The 20130-nt window shown below is 36.4% G+C and overlaps 1 protein-coding gene across 5 annotated transcripts in view; it reads left to right on the plus strand.

Annotated features, from left to right (window-relative positions):
* The window catches only part of LOC112042894 (basement membrane-specific heparan sulfate proteoglycan core protein), a 202891-nt gene that overhangs the window by 52689 nt on the left and 130072 nt on the right, over positions 1-20130 (plus strand). For all 5 annotated transcript variants that reach the window (XM_052890521.1, XM_052890525.1, XM_052890523.1 and 2 more), the window contains exons 2-8: positions 486-609; positions 1308-1374; positions 2414-2502; positions 3333-3495; positions 4523-4692; positions 6567-7028; positions 8428-8541. In XM_052890521.1, the coding sequence (XP_052746481.1) occupies positions 486-609; positions 1308-1374; positions 2414-2502; positions 3333-3495; positions 4523-4692; positions 6567-7028; positions 8428-8541 (1189 nt within the window). The remainder of the gene's footprint in view (positions 1-485; positions 610-1307; positions 1375-2413; positions 2503-3332; positions 3496-4522; positions 4693-6566; positions 7029-8427; positions 8542-20130) is intronic.

Below are 20130 nucleotides of genomic sequence, written 5' to 3' on the forward strand. Positions count from 1 at the left end.
CTGGTATGCAGGTTTTTTCATGATGTTTTTCCTTCTCCGTTTGAGACACGTGATATTTAATTTCATAAAATGCACAACTGAAAAGTTGCAGGTGAGAGGGGTTAGCCCAATGTGGATTAGCAGACTTCACACCGGTAGAGAATCGAGGAAATTCTCAGATACGCAGCTTACTTCACGATGTATTTTTCTTCATCGTTTGAAACAAGTGATATTTAACTTCTTAAAATGCAGACAAAGACGATTTTATATCGCCAAGTTTCCATAATTCTGCCCAGCCGAATTGGATTCGGCGGTTCACCTCTTTCTCAAAAAGTTGGATTGAAAAATATTGAACCAATTACTATGTTCTAGGTATACCTATGTATTCGTCTACAATATGAAGTGCAACGTTCTCAACTACATCTAAGTGGAACGCTATATGGCAATGTGTACCACCTACTTATTGTCCTAAAAAAAAATTAAAGAGAATAATTTTTCTATTCCAGGTTTCGGCATCCGGGGACCTCTACTGGGAAGGAGAAGATGACGCGGACAACGAATTCCTGGAATTGAACCGAGACACAGGAATACATGGTACCTTACGAAGACTGAAACGAGATTTTAATTGGAGTGAGTTACTTTTATTATTTGTGTATAAACCCGTTGCCGGGATTTTAATTCCTCAGTGCCTGAAGACGAAAGTCTTCGATCAGTGCGTGTTGCCAGTGATGACCTACGGATCCGAGATTTGGTCGCTACTATGGGCTTTATTAGAAGGCTCAAAGTCACTCAGCGGGCGATGGAGCGAGCTATGCTTGGGGTTTCTCTGCGTGATCAAATCAGAAATGAGGAGATCCGCAGACGAACCAAAGTCACTGACATAGTTTAGCGAGTCGCGAAGCTGAAGTGGCAATGGGCAGGCCACACAGTTCGAACGCCGATGGACGTTGGGGTCCCAAGGTGCTGGAATGGCGACCCCGCACCGGAAAGCACAGTGTTGTTCGAACCCCCACTAGGTGGACCGAAGACATCAAGCGGGTTGCAGGGAGCCGCTGGATGCTAGCGGCTCGAGACCGTTTTGTTTGGAAGTCCATGCAAGAGGCCTTTGTCCAGCCGTGGACGTCCATCAGCTGATAATGATGAAGATGATGATTCCCGTCGCCGTGAGAATACAGGGATAAAAGTATAGCCTTCGTTATTTGCTCATAATGCAGCTTTCATCGGTAAAAGTGTTTTTAAAATCGGTTAATAACCTTGACAAATCTTTTTTACTTGAAAAAGGTACCTTTTTGCAGTTTACTGACTCATTTCTATCTTCTACATTTCAGATTGGTTTTCACCGTCATCAAATACTGATCCTGTCGAAGAAAATGTTACCGAAGACGACGAAGCGATGTAAGTTGCATTAAATTCACCATCATCATTAAGAACCATATTAAGCTCACTGTTGAGCACGAGTCGGCTCTCAGAATAAGAGGGGTTTAACTGCTGTTTCTTTTGATTGCGTTGACTTGGAAGTTTGATTTTATCACAGCTTTAAGGTGTTATAAACCTAAGAAATTGGTATGAATTTTAATTACAATACCTTCACGCGGAAAAAGGGAAACTATATATTTTTTAATTATTTTTTATTTAAAAGAGTATGCTTTTTGCAAAATATCTTTTATCTTTCAAGATTCTGAGTTTACCTACTGGAAGTACCCTGTTTTGATTATTGTGCGAGTGCTGAAAATTTACAACATAAACGGCGGTATCTGATGATTGTGTTGGCTTAGAAGTTTAATTTTTTCACAGCTTTAAGGGACAGTATACCTATGTATTTGATATGAACTTTAGTTTGAAATCTGCACGTGTTCCTAACAAAAACGGTTTTGAGAGGCAGACGGAAAACGAAGTGATCCTATATGGGTTCTGTTTTTTCCTTTTGAGTTTCGGAACCCTAAATAATGGTGAATGAATATTTTCCCAAAAATCAATTAACAATTATTTAATAAAATGTACTAACAGTCAAATTTCGATATGTAACCTGGTTGTAATATATTTTCCTAATCATAATATGCGTTTAAATTTGGTTTAGAGTAAATCCTCAATGAGCGCAGAAATTCTGCAGCGGTATCTTAGACCAACAGCTACTTTTCTTCGTTACTTTATTAGTTCTCAGCCGTAAAGTTCTTCATTTCTGTAGCCAAGTTACACATTCTATAAACGCTTACGCTTCTAAAAGTTGAATGGGAATTACATATCCGATTGATGGGATGATCACATATAAATGTGAGAGAATGGCATTCAATAGGCCACTATTGAATGCTATTCTCTCACATTTATAGACAGCGAATTGATGTATAACTTGGCTACATACCCTGGAAACTAACTTATACTATATTCGTTCAGTTTGATTATCATATTTTTTTCATGTTTTTTTTTATTATTTCAGCGAAGACGAAGACAACAATGACTTCGATCCTACCGACAACGGCGGATCGGGAGCACTAGAGACGGAACTAGAAACAGAACTAAAAGAAAGTAAGTTACAGTATAATACTAAAAGTGTACTTACTCGGTCGTTTTTGTATTTAATTTGTAGTCAATCCTTATTGAGCTGAAAGGCTTGTAACTTTACGTATAATTTGAAGTATTCTATCGAGAAGCACCTTGCGTCCAACAGTGCCTTGATGTTCCCTAAAACTATAAGAAATTGTAATTTAATTGTTATCAAATGTAAATTGTAATACTGTATGACTTTTTCAAAAGAGCAACTGTTGAGTTTCTTGCCGGTATCTTCTCAGCAGAACCTGCCTTCCGAACCGGTGGTAGAATCTTTACAAATAGTCAACTGACGTGTCAAAAGTGCTTTTAAACTGAGCCTACTTGAAATAAATGAATTTTGAATTTGAATTTGAATTTGAATTTGAATTTCCTTTTGTATATGTATTGCAAGATTTTTTCAGTGATTTTACCTCATCATACTAAGTTACTCTGATCTGGGAGAGTCATTTGAAAGGCATATTTTTAAGGCAGGGGGCTAGTCTAGTAGATTTTTTGAATTCATTGCGTGTACTTTATTGCTGTCATTTTTATCTTGTTGTAAAAAGGATTTTACTATCTCAGTCTCCCTTATTCTTACTTGCACCTGACCCAAATCTACTTGCCGGTGCACCTGCCATTAAATTGTGTATGGAATTGAAGCCTTGAATTCAATTCTCTGGCACACTCGTCTTTTGGGAGTTTGGGCAAATTTTAACTGTTGCATATTTTAATAAGAATGAATTATTTAGCTGAGCAGTTCTAAATCACTCGTCAGTAGCGACATCGGACCGATGTTATTTAAATCAAAACGTAATTCGTTATTTCAGAAACTCTCAGAGTGACCTTCGTAGTGATGGAGCCGTATCTAGATGACTACTCGAACAGGGATTCTCCACAGTTCCAGAACTTCTCCAAGTCACTCGCTGAGTCTGTCAATTCAGTGTTCCATGAACTTCCGGGAACCCACCGAGCAAGTTTAGTAAGAATACAGTAAGTATTCATTATTGTATTTCAAATGAAACGTGATAGAAAAACATAATGCGGTGATGTAACCAGTAACACTAATGCTTGTTTGATTATTATTTATTGATTTTTTTTTATTTAGACTCTCATTATTCCTGCAATCTTTCGTGAGACATTCAGCGGGATTTTAAGTATTTGAATTAAGGCGTGTTTGGTGCGAAATCCATTGATTTGCCCAAATATAATAATGTAGTGTCTATTTCATGACATCTTGTGATGCTCGGTCTCTTGAACCTCTTGAAAGTTGTATCAGGTTTCCTCATCATTAGGTTCCTTGCATTTGTTGATTTGGATGTTTGCGAATAAGCTTTTGGTATGTTTTCATTGAGTGTGCAACTTCTGTCTTTATAGTTTTAATTTTTAGTTCACGATGCAGGCGATCATTTTTGATGTACTATATTTATTGACAAAGTATTTTTTATAAAATATCTAATAGGCCATAAAATAACCACAAATTACGCTTGTTTCTAAGCTATTAATATGTTTCTCCGACTGACCTGCTCTATGACAAACGAGTTAATCTTGGTTTAGCACTCTCTCTTGTACAAATAGTGTTTAACTTAAGCCATGTAGGGACAGATGGATGGACGAGTAGAAAGACGGGCAAGGTGAAACTATGGGTTTCTTGTTGTCTACGGGGATAAAATATAGCCTATATTACTTCTTGATGTTGTAGCTTTTTATTGGTAAAATATTTTTTTAATTGTTCCAGTAGTTTGAGAGTTAATTAGTTACATAAAAAAATTAAAAAAACTGTTATTGTAGATAAAGATTGAGTTCAAGGGTGCGATCGCCTATAAATTATTATACTCGAATTTAAACTTTACGTTTATAGGATATTAGCATTAAAATGTACGTCCGTCGTCCGCTGCTGGACATAGGCCTCTTGCATGGACCTCCAAGTACAACGATCTCGAGCCGCCAGCATCCAGCGACTCCCTGCAACCAATTTCCCTGAAACATTAATTGTAACCAATTTGCTATTCATTTTCAGATCGCGACCAGCAGATCAATTTACTTGTAAAGTGACATTCGATATAATCGTGACTGGGGATGACACGGATAAGATAGCCGAGACATTGCGAGAATATATCAGGCTCAAAAGGCAGCTTGGCAATGTAGCTGTGAATGACGAAGATTTCAGCGCTCGAGTCCTCACCACAGGTTTGTAATGAATACTGGAAATAATCTACTTTCTTACACAGAATAAAAATAATCCAGAATGAGTACAAGCAGCGTGGTGAAGCCGGTGAAACCCATGAAAAAAATCAAAATGTTACGCGTCTCCTTGACATCTGCCTATTATACAAAATTTTCATAATTCGTTTTTCAAAATATAACATTAACAACAATTACGTAAATTAATTTAATAATCAATAATTACCAATTAAAAATACTCCATCTTATTTTTTTAGTTATTGTGAACTTTTTATTGAAAAACTATTGAAAAATTTGTGTGAAGTTTTTAAAATATTTAAAAACATAAGACGCCATTTTGGATATTATTGAAAATTACTGCTCGACTGCTCTAAATGCGACGCTTCGTGTCGTACTGACTCGAGAATGAATTCGTTTTTGAACTTCGTATTTGAAACGACTACGACACCGTCGTGTTCCGTGCGGTCTATCTGCCTATTGTTCTTTAATCTGTGCTTTCTTATAAATATTCTTTCTCTTATTAATTATTATTTTTAAATTATTACTATCAATGAGTATAAAATACTAAACACTATTAAATTAAAAAAAAAAAACTGACTCTCTCGTTGCGTGGCATTTGAGAGCCCAAGCAATTGGTGGTCAGGGCTCTAGAATGAGAACCTCCTGACAATACGCCCCATCTCAAAAAACAATTTAACCCTTGATCCAGAAGCGAAGCGAAGACTTTTAAGGCTTTGGTCTAAGCTTTTCGCTAAAAGACCATTAAGACTGAAAATACTATTGGAACAATAATAGTTGACTCTAATTTCCACATGAAGTATTTTAATACGTTTTCCCTTTAAAATTAAACTAGTTTACTGTAATTTGGTACAGTAATATCAACAATCATTCCACGTTGCGCAGACCGATCGTCTAGTACTAAATCAGTGTGGCTAGTGGGAGTTTTCAATATTTTCATACTGTTACTATCGCGTTGACGTAAACGCAAATTTATTTGGAATTGAAACAGTTGTGCAGTAGTGCCACTAGATGGCGCTGTTTCAATTTCTTAGAAAGTCGCGTTTACGTTAACGCGATAGTAACAATAACTAGGCCCTCAGTAGCCTGTAGCCACGTGGAACGTCGATTCTCTTTCGCTAACGCTTCGAAAATTAATAAACGCATGGTTATAACATTCGTCATCGACAGGCCACGTGATGATGTCTGTGATCCGACACATTCCCATACATTTTTTTTACGTGTCAAAGTCTTATAATTTGATGGAGCCGGCTGCACACTGCACTGCACACACAAAAAATATGACGTCATGCGTCGTTCCCTCGCTCTAGGGTTGCCAACTTTTTTTACAAGAAATAAAGTATATTCTGGTCTATGATGTTAAACAGTATTTTAGAAAAACGAACATTCTCTTTTGAAAAATGCAACCATTCCTTCAGTATTTTGTTATGACGTTGTCACATTCAACTATCGTCAGTAAACCGACTTTACAGACAACCGTTTTTTTTTAGTTTTTGAAGCGTTAGCGTTTGTAGACTCGACGTTCCACATGACTACAGGCCCTGGTCTATTGGCAGCGAATCGACCTGATAAAATGACAGGTGTCAGTGATAATAACACGACAAGAAGCAGAACAAGAATTGACACTGGGTCGTACCACCACCCCTGCGAAGGCGAAAGCCTACAATCCCTTAGTAAAATACTGAGAGGATTAAGAGCTTGCAAGAGTGTCTAATATATTTTTTATTAGATCTTTTAATGATTTTTTTTTGAGTATCAGAACTCTTATGCTTTTGTTTACTAAAGTTGTTTTATTGTTTTATATTTTATTATTTTTGTTATTTATAATTTTTTTATGTTTTTTATTTTTCTTTTTTTGATAGGAATTGTCGACAGTGAATCAGTAGTTCACACTGAAAATAACGAAGCTGAACGAGGAGACTCGAACCCTGATACGACGACTATTCCAGATATTATAATTCCAGACAATGATGATGATAACTTTTTTGGAAGTTTCGGACCCGAAGAAAGTGAAACAACTGAAGATAATAGACCTGCCGAAAGTAGTAATGATTACGGAAGACCTACTGAAAGCCCTGAAGAAGAGAAACCTACTGATACATTGCCTTATCCAATAATACCAGATGACAGAAGAGATGATTATGGAAATACCAATGAGGAAAGACCTGATGAAAGAAGGCTTGATTATGATGCACCAGTAGGAAGAAGACCCGATGAAGGTTATGATGAGATATCTGGTTATGCCACGGCCGATCCTGTCATTAGAATACCAGAAGTGGAGTTGCCAAACACAGAATCACCTGTTACAACGAATAGCTATAACAGTGAGAAATTTTTAATCCCACATAAACATTAATTTCATTCTGTACAGATAAGTTTTAGAATAATACATTTAATAAGTCATAATATACAGTTGATGGTTCAACTTTAAACTAACCTATAGGAAACAAACACTCTCCCAGGACTTTGTAAGTTTATCGCGAGGCGTCCACTAGTGTTTTTTAAACCTAGCATTCTTGAGATAAGTCGATTTCAACTGGACAAGGCAGTCTTCGGGATATACTGCGGTATCATTTTCACACAAGAGCTCAGAGTCACTCAGTGGGAGTTGGAGCGAGCTCGAAATATCTCTGCGTGATCGAATCAAATCCTTACGAGAACCGAGCTGAGCTACGTCCATCAGCTGAAAAATAGATGATGATGGCCTTTAAACTTAAATCATGTTGTAGCGTTGGGATAATTTATACTAGCAGATGCCGTGGTTTCACCCGCGTAATTCCCGTTCTTGTGTCAATCATCATCATCATCATCATTAACAACCCATATACAGCTCACTGTTGAGCACGAGCTTCCTCTAACAACGAGAGCGGTTAGGTAATAGCCCACCACGCTGGCCCATATGCGGATTGACTTCAGACAGTAAGAGAATTTAGAAAATTCCCAGGTATACAGGTGTTCTCACAGTGTTTCTTCTTCACCTTTTGAGATACGTGATATTTAATTTTATTAAAATACACATAAATGTTGGAGGTGCATGCCCCTGACCGGATTCGAACCTACGCCCGATTGAATTGAAGGCAGAGGTCGTCACTGGGCTCACGGCTCTTTCCCGTGGGAGTATGGGAATAAATGTAGCATTTTATACTCTGACATAACATAGCTTTCGATTGGTGAAACAATTTTTCAAATCGGTTTAGCAGTTTTTCCATTGCATACCTACAGACAGTTCTTCGAACAGTGCGAATTGCCAGTGATGACCTATGGTTCTGAGACTTGGTCGCTAACTATGGGCCTCATAAGGCTCAGAGTCACACAGCGGGCGATGGAACGAGCTATGTTAGGAGTATCTCTGCGTGATCGAATCAGAAATGAGGAGATCCGCAGAAGAACCAAAGTCACCGACATAGCTCAACGAGTTGCGAAACTGTAGTGGCAATGGGCGGGGCACATAGTTCGAGGACGTTGGGGTCCCAAGGTGCTGGAGTGGCGACCCCGCACTAGTAAGCGCAGTGTTGGCCGACACACCACCAGGTGGACTGACGACATCAAACGAGTCGCAGTCGGTGGCTCGGTGTCGTGATGTTTGGAAGTTTCTACCAAAGGCCTATGTCCTGCAGTGGACGTCCATCGGCTGATATGATGATGATGATGATGATACCTACAAAAATACAAACCTTTTTTCTTCATAAAATTTGTTTTTAGCAGTACATATTTTGTTGACAGCTTGTCCAGATGATGCCATGAGCTGCGATGACACGAGGTGCGTGCCACTTGTGCTGCGTTGCGACGGGCGTCGGGACTGTGATGATGGCGCTGATGAGGTGAACTGTCCGGATCGTAAGTACATATTTATTTATTGTTGCTTTACCTGAGCCTTGAACTTTTAATTGGATTTGCCTCAGTGTTACCATAAAAAAAAATGTCTTGGTTTACCAAGAATGGTACAAAACTGTTTCGTTTTTAACCGTCTTGAGATTTAATTATAATTAAAATTAATTCTATTACGTTAGTACCTACCTACAATCTACGAGTACATACTCGAATCTCCTCATCATACTAACCATTCTACTCGTATACCATATCAATTTCTACCATATAAGACATAGGTACTTATATCTTATGAATACCATCTATATATTGTCTATCTATAGATATGATATATGTCATTGATAGATATATACTATATATCATCATAGATATATGGTATATATCCTATAGATGCAATCATAACGGACCCATTCTGCTGGTACCCCAGAAAAACTACTAGTAGGAACGTCTATAGCTTTTCTGACATATCTATGGTTCATATTACACAATATAATGCAAATTAAGAAACACATCTAATTGTCTAAGATCCGGCATTAGTAATATATATCCTCATCTGTTATTTAATATTGCTATGAAATAAATTATATATACCCAATGTTCACCTAACACATTGCAAATAGGTTGCCTAGTTAAATTGCGGCCAAACACAATAAAAAGATATGCATTCCGGCCGCAATTTAACTAGGCAATGCATGTGCAATGTAAATATTTTCTCTCATATTTCTTATTCAAATGTTTGCCAAATGGTTTGCCAAATGTTTAAAATAGAAAACATAAACAATAAGTTCTCTAAGTCTATGTTTAGGCATACACTGGGGCGACTTCCGACTTACGCTGTTATATATAATGTATTACTCGTACGAGGATAGATTGAGTCTAACTGTACGCATACAAAGAATGGTCCTTATGATGAACGCAAACCTGAAAATTATGATAGATGACGTTGGTACTATTTCTACTGAACGCTACTGGCCGAAACATTACAAACCTCCACGGCAGGGCCAAGCCTCCCAACTTTTAAGATAATGGCGGACTAGGGTGATAGGGTTTGATCTATTAACGACCATTATCAGATAATGATAATGATTATCAGCTAATGATAATAACTAGACTCGACGGCTTAACTTGCTCTCCGACCACTGCAGGAAATAGGCCTAGATATTGAATATTGTAAATTATTTTAATTGTTGTGGTTAATTTATTGGTAGCGGACCTATTAATTTTAAGCTTGGAAGTACTCAGAACTTAGAAGAAGAACACTTTCAAGTTAAATACAAAGATGGCGCTTTACAGTTCGGCATTGAGGTCTTAGCATTATCAGCATTACTCAACAGGTGGCGCTAACTTTTATAAAAAGTAGAGTTTTGAATTATCGAAGCTTTTCTAAAATAAATATGTACTCTCTAATCTATATTCAGGTTATATTATATTGCAATTTTGTTTTTTTCTAAAGAAAGAATATATTAAGGAACTTAAACTAACGCACCCTCATAACTATAATAAAAATCTTACCCACGAGAAATGGTGGCAAGAATACTGGATGCATTTCCACGCTGGACAGCCAGGCTGATCCTTTGCGCAAAAAATGAAACTTCTCTAAAGCATATCTATTTGAAAGTTATGTCTACCACCGATTTGTGTCTGCCAGATTTTACCATCTTCGATCTCCTAGAGAAACAAGAGATTTGAATAAAATTTATTTAGGCAATATTATACCGTTTTACCGTTTAATTAACCTTTAATATACTTTACCTTTTAAAATATGAGGGTCATATCCAAATGCATGCGAATTTTTACGCCAACTGTTGGTACTGCACTGAGATTTTCTTTTTTCTATGAAATTATTTGCAAACTGATTTTCTGATCTGATCAATTTCTGAAACGGGAAGTTTGTGGTGCCAATCCTGCTACTCAAAGAGCACCTATAGCCCTTAGTTCTGGTTAAAGAATCAATCATTAACGCCAACCATCATTGGAGTAGCATGATGGGTCTAAGCTCCATATCCTCTTTTCTTTAAGGAGGCTTGGAGGAGGGGTCCGTTAAAATAGACTGACAATGACGAGATAAATTGCGTAACAAAAATTAACAACCGTTGTTTGAAGTGTGATGTGTGGACCCTCCCTCAGCTTTAATGTTTGCTTTCCTGGCTAAATTGGAATTTTAATAAAGTTTCACTGTAGTGTTGTTTTTTAAAAATAGCACCCGTTGTTGGGATGCATACAATAAAGTAATTAAATTTATAACACATTTGCTCGTGATGTATCGCTTATTTCACCAATTTCAACATCGTAATATATCTCATTACGCACATGTGTCGTAATATAAAGTAAAATGCACATGTGCCGTAATGTAATATGAAACCTTTGTCATCCGTCTAAAAACGAACGGTACTTTTTTAAATCTTAGCAAAGACTTTTTATGTAAGAAAAGTGTTCAAAATTTTGTGAATAAAATTCTCAGACCTACCCGCTACATACTCCCTACTACCCTACTCGAGTATATTTGTAGACATTAGGTTTTTTAAAACTTTTAAATTTAACCCAACTTTTAAACCACACAACCGATTTTCAAATCAAACATATCTAACAACATTCTCAAATTAATCACCTATAATACAAAAAAAAAACTGAATTGAAATCGGGAGCTATGGTGCCACAGACAGACTGACAGACAGACCCATCAAACTTATAACACCCCTCTTTTTGCATCGGGGGTCAATAAAAGCAACCATTGAAGAGCGGTCTTATTACATCACAGGCCAGACGTTTAGTCTCTGGAACGGTTCACGATCGGCTATTAAGTAACATGAATATCAATAACGTTTCAAGATTCGGTGACTGTAATCCGTGTAGGGTAACCATCATCCCAGGACGGTCCGTCCAGTATTAGTACGAAGTCAGAGTCGCAAGCGGCCAGAGTGGGGGCTTTGGCTGCTCATAATCCGCGACACTGGAAGATAGCAGCTTAGAGTGGCACAAGCTGCTATGCGTGGTATGACATCATAAAAATATATATATACTCTTAGACGAGCACTAGAGGCGTAGTGCAACGGATGTACCGGCGAGTTCAAAAGAGATCCCGGAGCATCCCAATATGCACTGAGGGTGGCCACCGAGGGGGTTTTAGTGGTAAGTCCCACATAACCTGTCTTGTCCCCCAATAAGTCGGGTATCTCACAAAGAGATTTCCCCCCCCGAAAAAAAAAAAAAAAAGGGTAACCATTACAATATGTACTAACGGACGCTCCGCGGTTTCAAAAAAAAAATGGTAGGTATATTTAAGCGAAACGAAATTTCGCTTATGTATTAATTGTAATTATTTTACTACTAGTGGAATTTCGTAAAAGTCTTTTTTACTTTCTTTTAGTTTTCCATTGGTAAAATAATTTTTAACATCGGTTCAGCAGTTTACATGTGAAAAGTTACAAAAACAAACACATAGAACTTCGCGTTTATAATATTAGTTAGCACTACTATCTGACCCGTCAAACGTTTATATATCAGAGACATCGAACGTTACTAAAAACAATAGACTATAATAGCGATTAATAAAAAATAAGGCTAGGGTAGCAGCGTACGGAATACGACGGTGTCGTAGCCGTTCCAAATACAAAATTGAAAAGCCAATACATTCTCGAGTCAGTACGATACGAAGCGTCGCATATTATTCAAGAAAAATGGCGTCCTAATTTTTTAAATATTTTAAAAATTATTCACAAAAAGTAAAGAAATATAAGATGGAGTAATTTTTAATGGGTAATTATTGATTATTAAAATATTAATTTACGTATTTTTGTTAGTGTTTTTAGAAATAAAAATATGAAAAACAGAAAAGAAGTTTATATTTGCGGTTGTCAATGAGGCGCGTGACGTTTGGGTTTTTTGGGTTTCACCGGCTTCACCACGCTTCTAAAAACATATTCTGGACATTCTATATTCTGTGCTGGTAGGTAAAGAGGTTAGTGCATTTCAATAATAAATAACTTCTGTAATCCTTAAGTTTTGTGAGGAAGTTCCTCCTTCTGGAGTATTACTATAGCTATGACATACTAGTATTTTTATAGACTACAAAAAATGTTTGAAGTTAAAAAAAAAAAATGCTTTACATATCTATACTTCTTTTTTAATTTTAAAGCATTTTAGTTTAAGCGTATTCGTCTTTAATAAAGAATGGACACCGTATTGATTGTATCGGAGTGTACAATGTTCTCAAAGATAGGAATGTCAAGTACTTCGTCTGTACGTACACATGAGGCGAGTCGAGTGCGGTAATTATAATAAATTATCTTAGCAATTGAAAGTTTCAATTCGCTACTTATCGTTAGGGGAATTGCTGTATTCAAATAGAAATATCACAATTAACTTAATATTATACTCAGTAGCGCTGTGATAGCCCAGTGGATATGACCTCTGCCTCAGATTCCGGAGGGTGTGGGTTCGAATCCGGTCCGGGGCATGCACCTCCAACTTTTCAGTTGTGTGCATTTTAAGAAATTAAATATCACGTGTCTCAATCGGTGAAGGAAAACATCGTGAGGAAACCTGCATACCAGAGAATTATCTTAATTCTCTGCGTGTGTGAAGTCTGCCAATCCGCATTGGGCCAGCGTGGTGGACTATTGGCCTAACCCCTCTCATTCTGGGAGGAGACTCGAGCTCAGCAGTGAGCCGAATATGGGTTGATGACGATATACTCAGTATGTAAATTTCTACTGGATTTTTGATTATTCAATATGAAATTATGAGGTCATCGGTGCATTTATAAGACATCCGTCTTGTAAATGCACCGCGCATACCACTGTTAACCAATATTATTTATATAATCTAATATTCAAATGGTCTAGTATATAATCTAGTAAAAAATTAAAGATTTTTAGTACATTTTTCATTTTTGTATAGTTCTGAAAGTGAACTTAGTTTTAGACTTCTCCTTTAAATTATGAACTTACCATGAAGCTAAAAAAGAATGTACCCTTGAAGTGAGCCATGAAGTTTAACCAAAATAATTGAAAAATACGAGTAGAGATGAATTACTGAAACTTCTCCAACTAAGTTAAGTATCTAACTCCTAGGTCCTGTTATTAGTAAAGTGGAAGTGAAGAATTGTCGTAATGATATGCTAACACAAAAATGTACATTCCATTGTTCCTAGAGACCTTTCACACTATCCGATACGATATTGGTACGTAGTGGTATACGATTTTTAATGGTAACATTTAATATATAAAAATCTAGTGTCACGGTTTTCCTGGTTGCAATATTCCGAAACGACTTGACCGATTTAACGGTCAGCGAGATTGTTTTGTATATTTTGTATAAATGGGAACTGTTCACAAAGTTTTTTTTCACCCTTTACCACTCCACACTCCATTGATTTAGTAATTTTATTTGAAAGAAATCTATGGTAGAAGTATAAATATCAATTAACACATAGAGACGCACGGTAGCGCGTCAGCCAAATAGAGATAACGTCTGACAAGCGACAGAGGTATATTTACATGAACCATTTGATGCCACTTTTATCTACTTACTAACTCATAATCTTTTTAACGTGAAAGGTTTATATTTATTTAATTAAGTCAAAGTCAAAATTCATTTATTTCAAATAGACTTAGTTTACAAGATCTTTCGAAACGTCAGGTAATAATATTAAACTTAAGATAATGGTGATAATAATCATTCGAAAACTTAAAATTAAAGTTACGAGGGTTCCAAACGCACCTTGGTTTTTTGAATTTGAATTTGAAATTTGACTTTTTTGTGAAAAGATTATTAATACAGCAAATTATGATTTAGTGTAGCTAGTAATATTGTAACGCAAGAAATCTGGAAATCGAACTTGCGACCTCGGCAGATATGCTCTCCTTTGAGCGCCTTAATAGCAAAAAATGTGATGTTGTTAAACCGTTTATGTTCGTTATGAGTGAAACAGCTTCGTTTTTATGATGATGAGTTTCGCAATCCGAGCGCAATATCATAATTCGGTACTCATTGTTACTGGTGCAGACATAAGACCCTGGTCTCGTGAAATTTCATAAAATATGAAACTCTCTTTGATTATTCCAAATTCATTTTTATTATAACGAAATTAATATTTATGTCATTTTAAATTGTTTCTTGTACAAATATTTGGTTGTGGTATTGTCATTAATGTAATTGTTTTTTTCAAATCAAATTACATTTGACAAATGGAAATTAATGGCTTTGAAAGTCTTGACTTGACTTTTTGTAATTTCAATTGAGTGGATTACCTTTTACAAATTTTTTTCACGAATAAGGGACCGGGGGATATCATTGATACGGTTGATACGACGGTAGCTACGCCACTGCGTCCTTAAGTATGCATGCGATGCATATATGTGGAAGCCTGCGTTTAAACTGGTGAAAACATTTTATTTGAGTTTATAAACTAACGTGCTTGGTCAGTCAATTACCATTTTAATATTGATTATTTTAGTTCTCTGTCGGCAAATACAATCAAAAGAAACTTCAATGCTTTCAGATGTGCCATCGCGAACTTTTTGTAGGTACGCATGTTAAAAAGTTATATCTAGATCCTGATTTTATCGAACACTTCCAACAAAAATCGTCATATTTTAACTAATAACATACTCGAACCAGTATGTAGAGGTAAATAAGTAATTCGTAGAAGAAAACAAATATTTGCCTTGCATTTTCACGACTGTCTTGTCTTGTCGACTATCTGCAGTATCCTTGAAATGTCAAATTAAGCTTGGCAAAAGAGAATTGTCCGGTTAACAGGGTGTTTGGGACGAATGAAATATTCTTCAAAACAAAAAGCGTATAAATATTATGGTATTTTTACACCAGAGCCAAATTGTTTCACCATTGATTGAGTTATAAACAACCTCATTAAATTACAAAGTACCTATAGTGAAAATATCTTTAATTTTAATTATTTAATTTTTCTAGAATATTGTATAGATGTCATTCTAATTAAAAAGTTTGGGATTCGATTCCAAGCTCCATTTTACAAGCAAACCAACATCAAAAAATTTGTATACTTTCAAGAAAGTGACAGTTGTGACCTTGATTTAGGAAGATGGTAAAAAAAATTCTATAATGTGGCAACACATAATCTTTAACCCCTGATATAGATTTTACTCTTTATTAACAAATAGGCTACTTTCATGCCGGAAAAATCCATGGTTCCCGCGAAATTTGCGAAAAACTGAATTCCACGCGCACTAAGTCGCGGGCGTCCGCTAGTTATTATATTTGATGCTAATATAGCTTCGCAACATAACGTTTGGCGCCAATTAATTGACAAGTTACGCTCAAATCCATTAACACAAACAAGTTACGCTCAAATCCATTAACACAAACTGTGCCTTAAGATGTGATATTCTACCGAGTTACATCCAATTTATTTTAATGAAAAGTTCATGGGCTCGACAGTATTTGTAACACTTATAATCAGGCAAACATTGTAACAATTGCTTCTAAAACTGAAACAATTGCCTATCATGTATCTTAGATTGATCCAATTAAATATTATTTAAAAATGGAATAAAACTATTAGGCCCAGTATTACTCATACTTGTAGGTACTGATTGTAGTTTGTTTCCTTGAAAACAATTATTTCATTTGATTACTAACATCAGCTGATCATGGTCGTTATCATCTATGGAATTCAGTTACATCGCGGTACGCGTTCGTTGCAAAGAACAGTATAGTGGTTTGAAGCTCCAGATCGCTTATTTATTACTAGACGAGGCCCACCGTTTCACCCGTAAAGTTCCCGTTCCCGTAGGAATAAGGGGATAAAATATAGCCTATGACACTCACAAATAACACTATACATAATATGACACTGCGTAGCTCCCTCTTAATGTAGGTATGATTTAAATACCACAATCAGATGTTAATGATCAGGGCCACGGATAGTAGCTTTAGTGTCTGATCAGGACCGACGGCTTAATATGCTCTCCGTATGGGGGTGTAACACCACTAACTTCCCAACTCTGGACTTGTAATTTGTGCACCCGGGTCTCGAACCCAGAACCTCGTAATCCGCATCTATATATGCTAGCATAAGCAACGAGACGAATTCGCTTAAGAAGGAGGTGAATAAAAAAAAAATAATAGGGCGTCATCATTTTTAACCTATATTCGACTCACTGCTGAGCTCGAGTCTTCTCAGAATGAGAGGGGTTAGGATAATAGTCCACCACGCTGGCCCAATGCGGATTGGCAGACTTCACACACGCAGAGAATTAATAAAAAGACACGTCATATTTAATTTCTTAAAATGCACACAACTGAAATGTTGGACTTCCATGCCCCAGGCCTGATCGAACCTAGGTCATATCCACTGGGATATCACGCCCAAAGATAGGTACTATTTATAAAATTATCTTGACCGCATGACCTATAATTATGAGAAAGGCATAATGATCTTAGATTTTTAAGCCGTATGGGCTATGAATATTCAATATCTCTCATAAAAGTCCATGTTAAGTAGAAGCTAATGACTTACATGAAATCAAGATTTAATGCATCATTAGATTGTGAGACGCCTTGATAAATAGCTTCCTAGAACAATATTACTAGTAAAGTGTCATTGACTGCAAATGAAGTGAAGTTATGCTTCTATATTAATAACTTTAAATAGTTTAAAAAACTAACACAAAAAAATACAAATATTGGATTTAAGTCAAGTGACTATTTTTTTCGTATTTCTGATAGCTCAGCAGCAAACCCTTTCATTTGATATCCATAACATGGGGGTTCAAACAAGCAGTCCGCCATGTTGGGAAGGCCGCCATATTGGATTTATAATGACGTTTCTTAGCTAGTCATGTATTGTCATCAGAACTCAGAGCGTGTGCAAAATTTCATACTACACTAAGACCGGGAAGTGGGTCAAATTAAGATTCCAAGATTTTTTTACATACATAGTTACAAGTGATGCTAGTATAAAGCGTTTAAAAAACGAAAGTAACTTTTTTTTTATTCACTGACAAGTTAGCCCTTGACTGCAATCTCACCCGATGTTAGGTGACGATCAGTCAAACGACAGTCTGATGGAAGCGGGCTAACTTGGTAGAGGTAGAAATTTATTCTACCTATACTATAACTTACAGTTTCTGCGCGACATCGTACTGGTACACTAAATCGCTTGGCGGTACGTCTTTGTCGGTAGGGTGGTAGATAGCCACGACGGAAGCCTACTACCCGACCGAACTCTGTCTGTTACCTTTATACGGCTAATTCGCCGAGTTGATTTTGATGAATTTTGGTACAGTGATGGGTCCTTGGATTACAATCATATGCTACTTTTTATCCCGAAAAAATCCATCAAACATTATTGTCATAAGCCCGCCATCCACAATGGAGAAGCATGATGGGTTTTATCACCAAATCACGTCTAGAAAGGGTGACATGACCTCATTGTGCATAACTATCAAAAAAGTGGTGCCAGACTTTTATTCATACTACTTTATTTCTTACAAGATTTCTTCTCCTTCTTATCTATGTTTAAGAGAATGGCATTGCTTTTGGTAACTCGAGATTCAGGTTAGTGGATGAATGCCTTCTAGTCGGGTAACACAGACGAAAGTTGAGCCACGTTGAATCGAGTACGTTTCGCGCGAAGTTTGGAGCGATAGCGGCCATGCGAAATAAATCTCTTTTTACAGGTCTTTTTTGCAAAAATTCTTACAAAAATTTAGTATTGTTTATAATTAAAAATATATTATTATTACTATGGACTATGTTGCCTAAACCACCGGGTTCTATTGTAATAAATTGTACAAATACCAACTGACAAAAGTTTCATTTTGTTAAAATAGACCGTTAATTTAAAATGCACTGAAATGGTTAGTTGTAAATTATGACAACAACCAAAGTTGTATTTGCATTACGATATTTCCATTAATGTCGTGCTGTACTCGACATGGGTATGTCGATGTTATTTCATTTTTAAATGTAAAATTACAACTTAAATACTATATACAGTGTAAACTCCATGTAACATCACTCGATTTAACGACAAACTCGCTAAAGCGTCGACATCATACGGCTTTGTATGGTTTAGCTTGCTTTCCATACAATGATTTAAGTTAAGAAGCGTTATACTCACTCTCCATAACGACAATTAAGTAATAGAAAGTACTTTTTAAGTTGGCGAAATTAGTGAAAACCGCGCAGCTATCTACGTTCTTTTGTCGCTTTATTATCCTAGCCCGTAATAAACTCGATTGTCGCCGTAATGCAAAAAAAAAAACTTTCTTAGAAGTCCGTTCTTTTGTTTAGAAATTGGGATTGCTCGTGTAGACTGTTATTGACCATGACTAATAAGTAGACGTCATGGACTTAATGCGTTATCGTATTCTTAGTCCCTAACAAACTTTCAAACAGTAAACATGGCTAGTAAAAGAAAATCACTGTGTATTGACCAAAAAGTTTTTTCTTTCTTTCTGTCAATATAACGACCACTCTCTATAACGCCATAAAACGTACAGTGCCATTAGTGTCGTTATAGAGTATACACTGTATATTATATTTTATTATTAAGGATACAACAGGAAACTTATGTTAACCTATACTAATAACTATACAAATAATGCCCACGTTGAATGATTGTAAGAGTATTGACTACATTTCCGCGTTAGACAGCCAGCCTGATCCTTTGTCTAAAAAATGAGCTAACTCTTTTGTCACCAATCAAGGCAAGGCCGCGGTGAAATAATTCGAAGATTTTTTTTGGCACTGTGACCCAAAAACCCAAAAGGGTCTCCATGGCAAAAGGAAAACCACATATTTATGTATTACATACACATAATAATGGGTACCTTTAAACGAAAGTTTAATTTACGTAATGCAATATTTTCTAATCGGAATCTCGTCAAATAGTAACTGTATGCCTTTGATGATTTAAACGATATTGATCTAACATATATCTATAGGTATATTATAAAATTCTCGTATCGCAGTGTTTGTTATTATACTCATCAGAAATTGCTAGATAGATTTTAATAAAATTTTGAGTGCATAACTAAGTAAGTCTGACGATGAAGTAAGTGATGTGCATGACATCATGCCGATCACGACCAACACACGGTCAGTTTTATCGGTTGTCAAGCCGTTAGCTAAGCAGGTATATGAGCTTACTTGATCGTGAGTGGCTGGCTTTAGTTTACAAGCAGTTTTGAAACGTCATAGCAGTGCTCAAGAGCCGAAAAGAAACTAAACAGTTGCTCTTTTAAAAAAAATACCTATATTTTTATCGATATCGATATGTCTCTGTACACCATGTACTTGGGTTATTTGCGTGTTTTGGATGATCGATATTCTGTATTATAATTGCATGTCTCCACTGTGTTTAAAACCAATGGCTGACTGAACCAATACACGATTCTTTTCATTCATCAGGTGCAGTGATATTACAATTTACATTTGCCTTTTAAAAGACTAGCTGAAACCCCGCAGTTTCATCTTGCAGTTCCCATTCCCTTGAGAGTAAAAAAGTATAACCTTTCGGCTCACTGTTGAGCACGAGTCTCCTTTCAGAATGAGAGGGGTTAGGCTTTAGTCCACCACGCTGGCCAAATGTGGATTGGCTGACTTCCCATA

The sequence above is a fragment of the Bicyclus anynana genome, chromosome Z (genome assembly GCF_947172395.1).
Source record: "Bicyclus anynana chromosome Z, ilBicAnyn1.1, whole genome shotgun sequence".
NCBI lineage: Eukaryota > Metazoa > Arthropoda > Insecta > Lepidoptera > Nymphalidae > Bicyclus > Bicyclus anynana.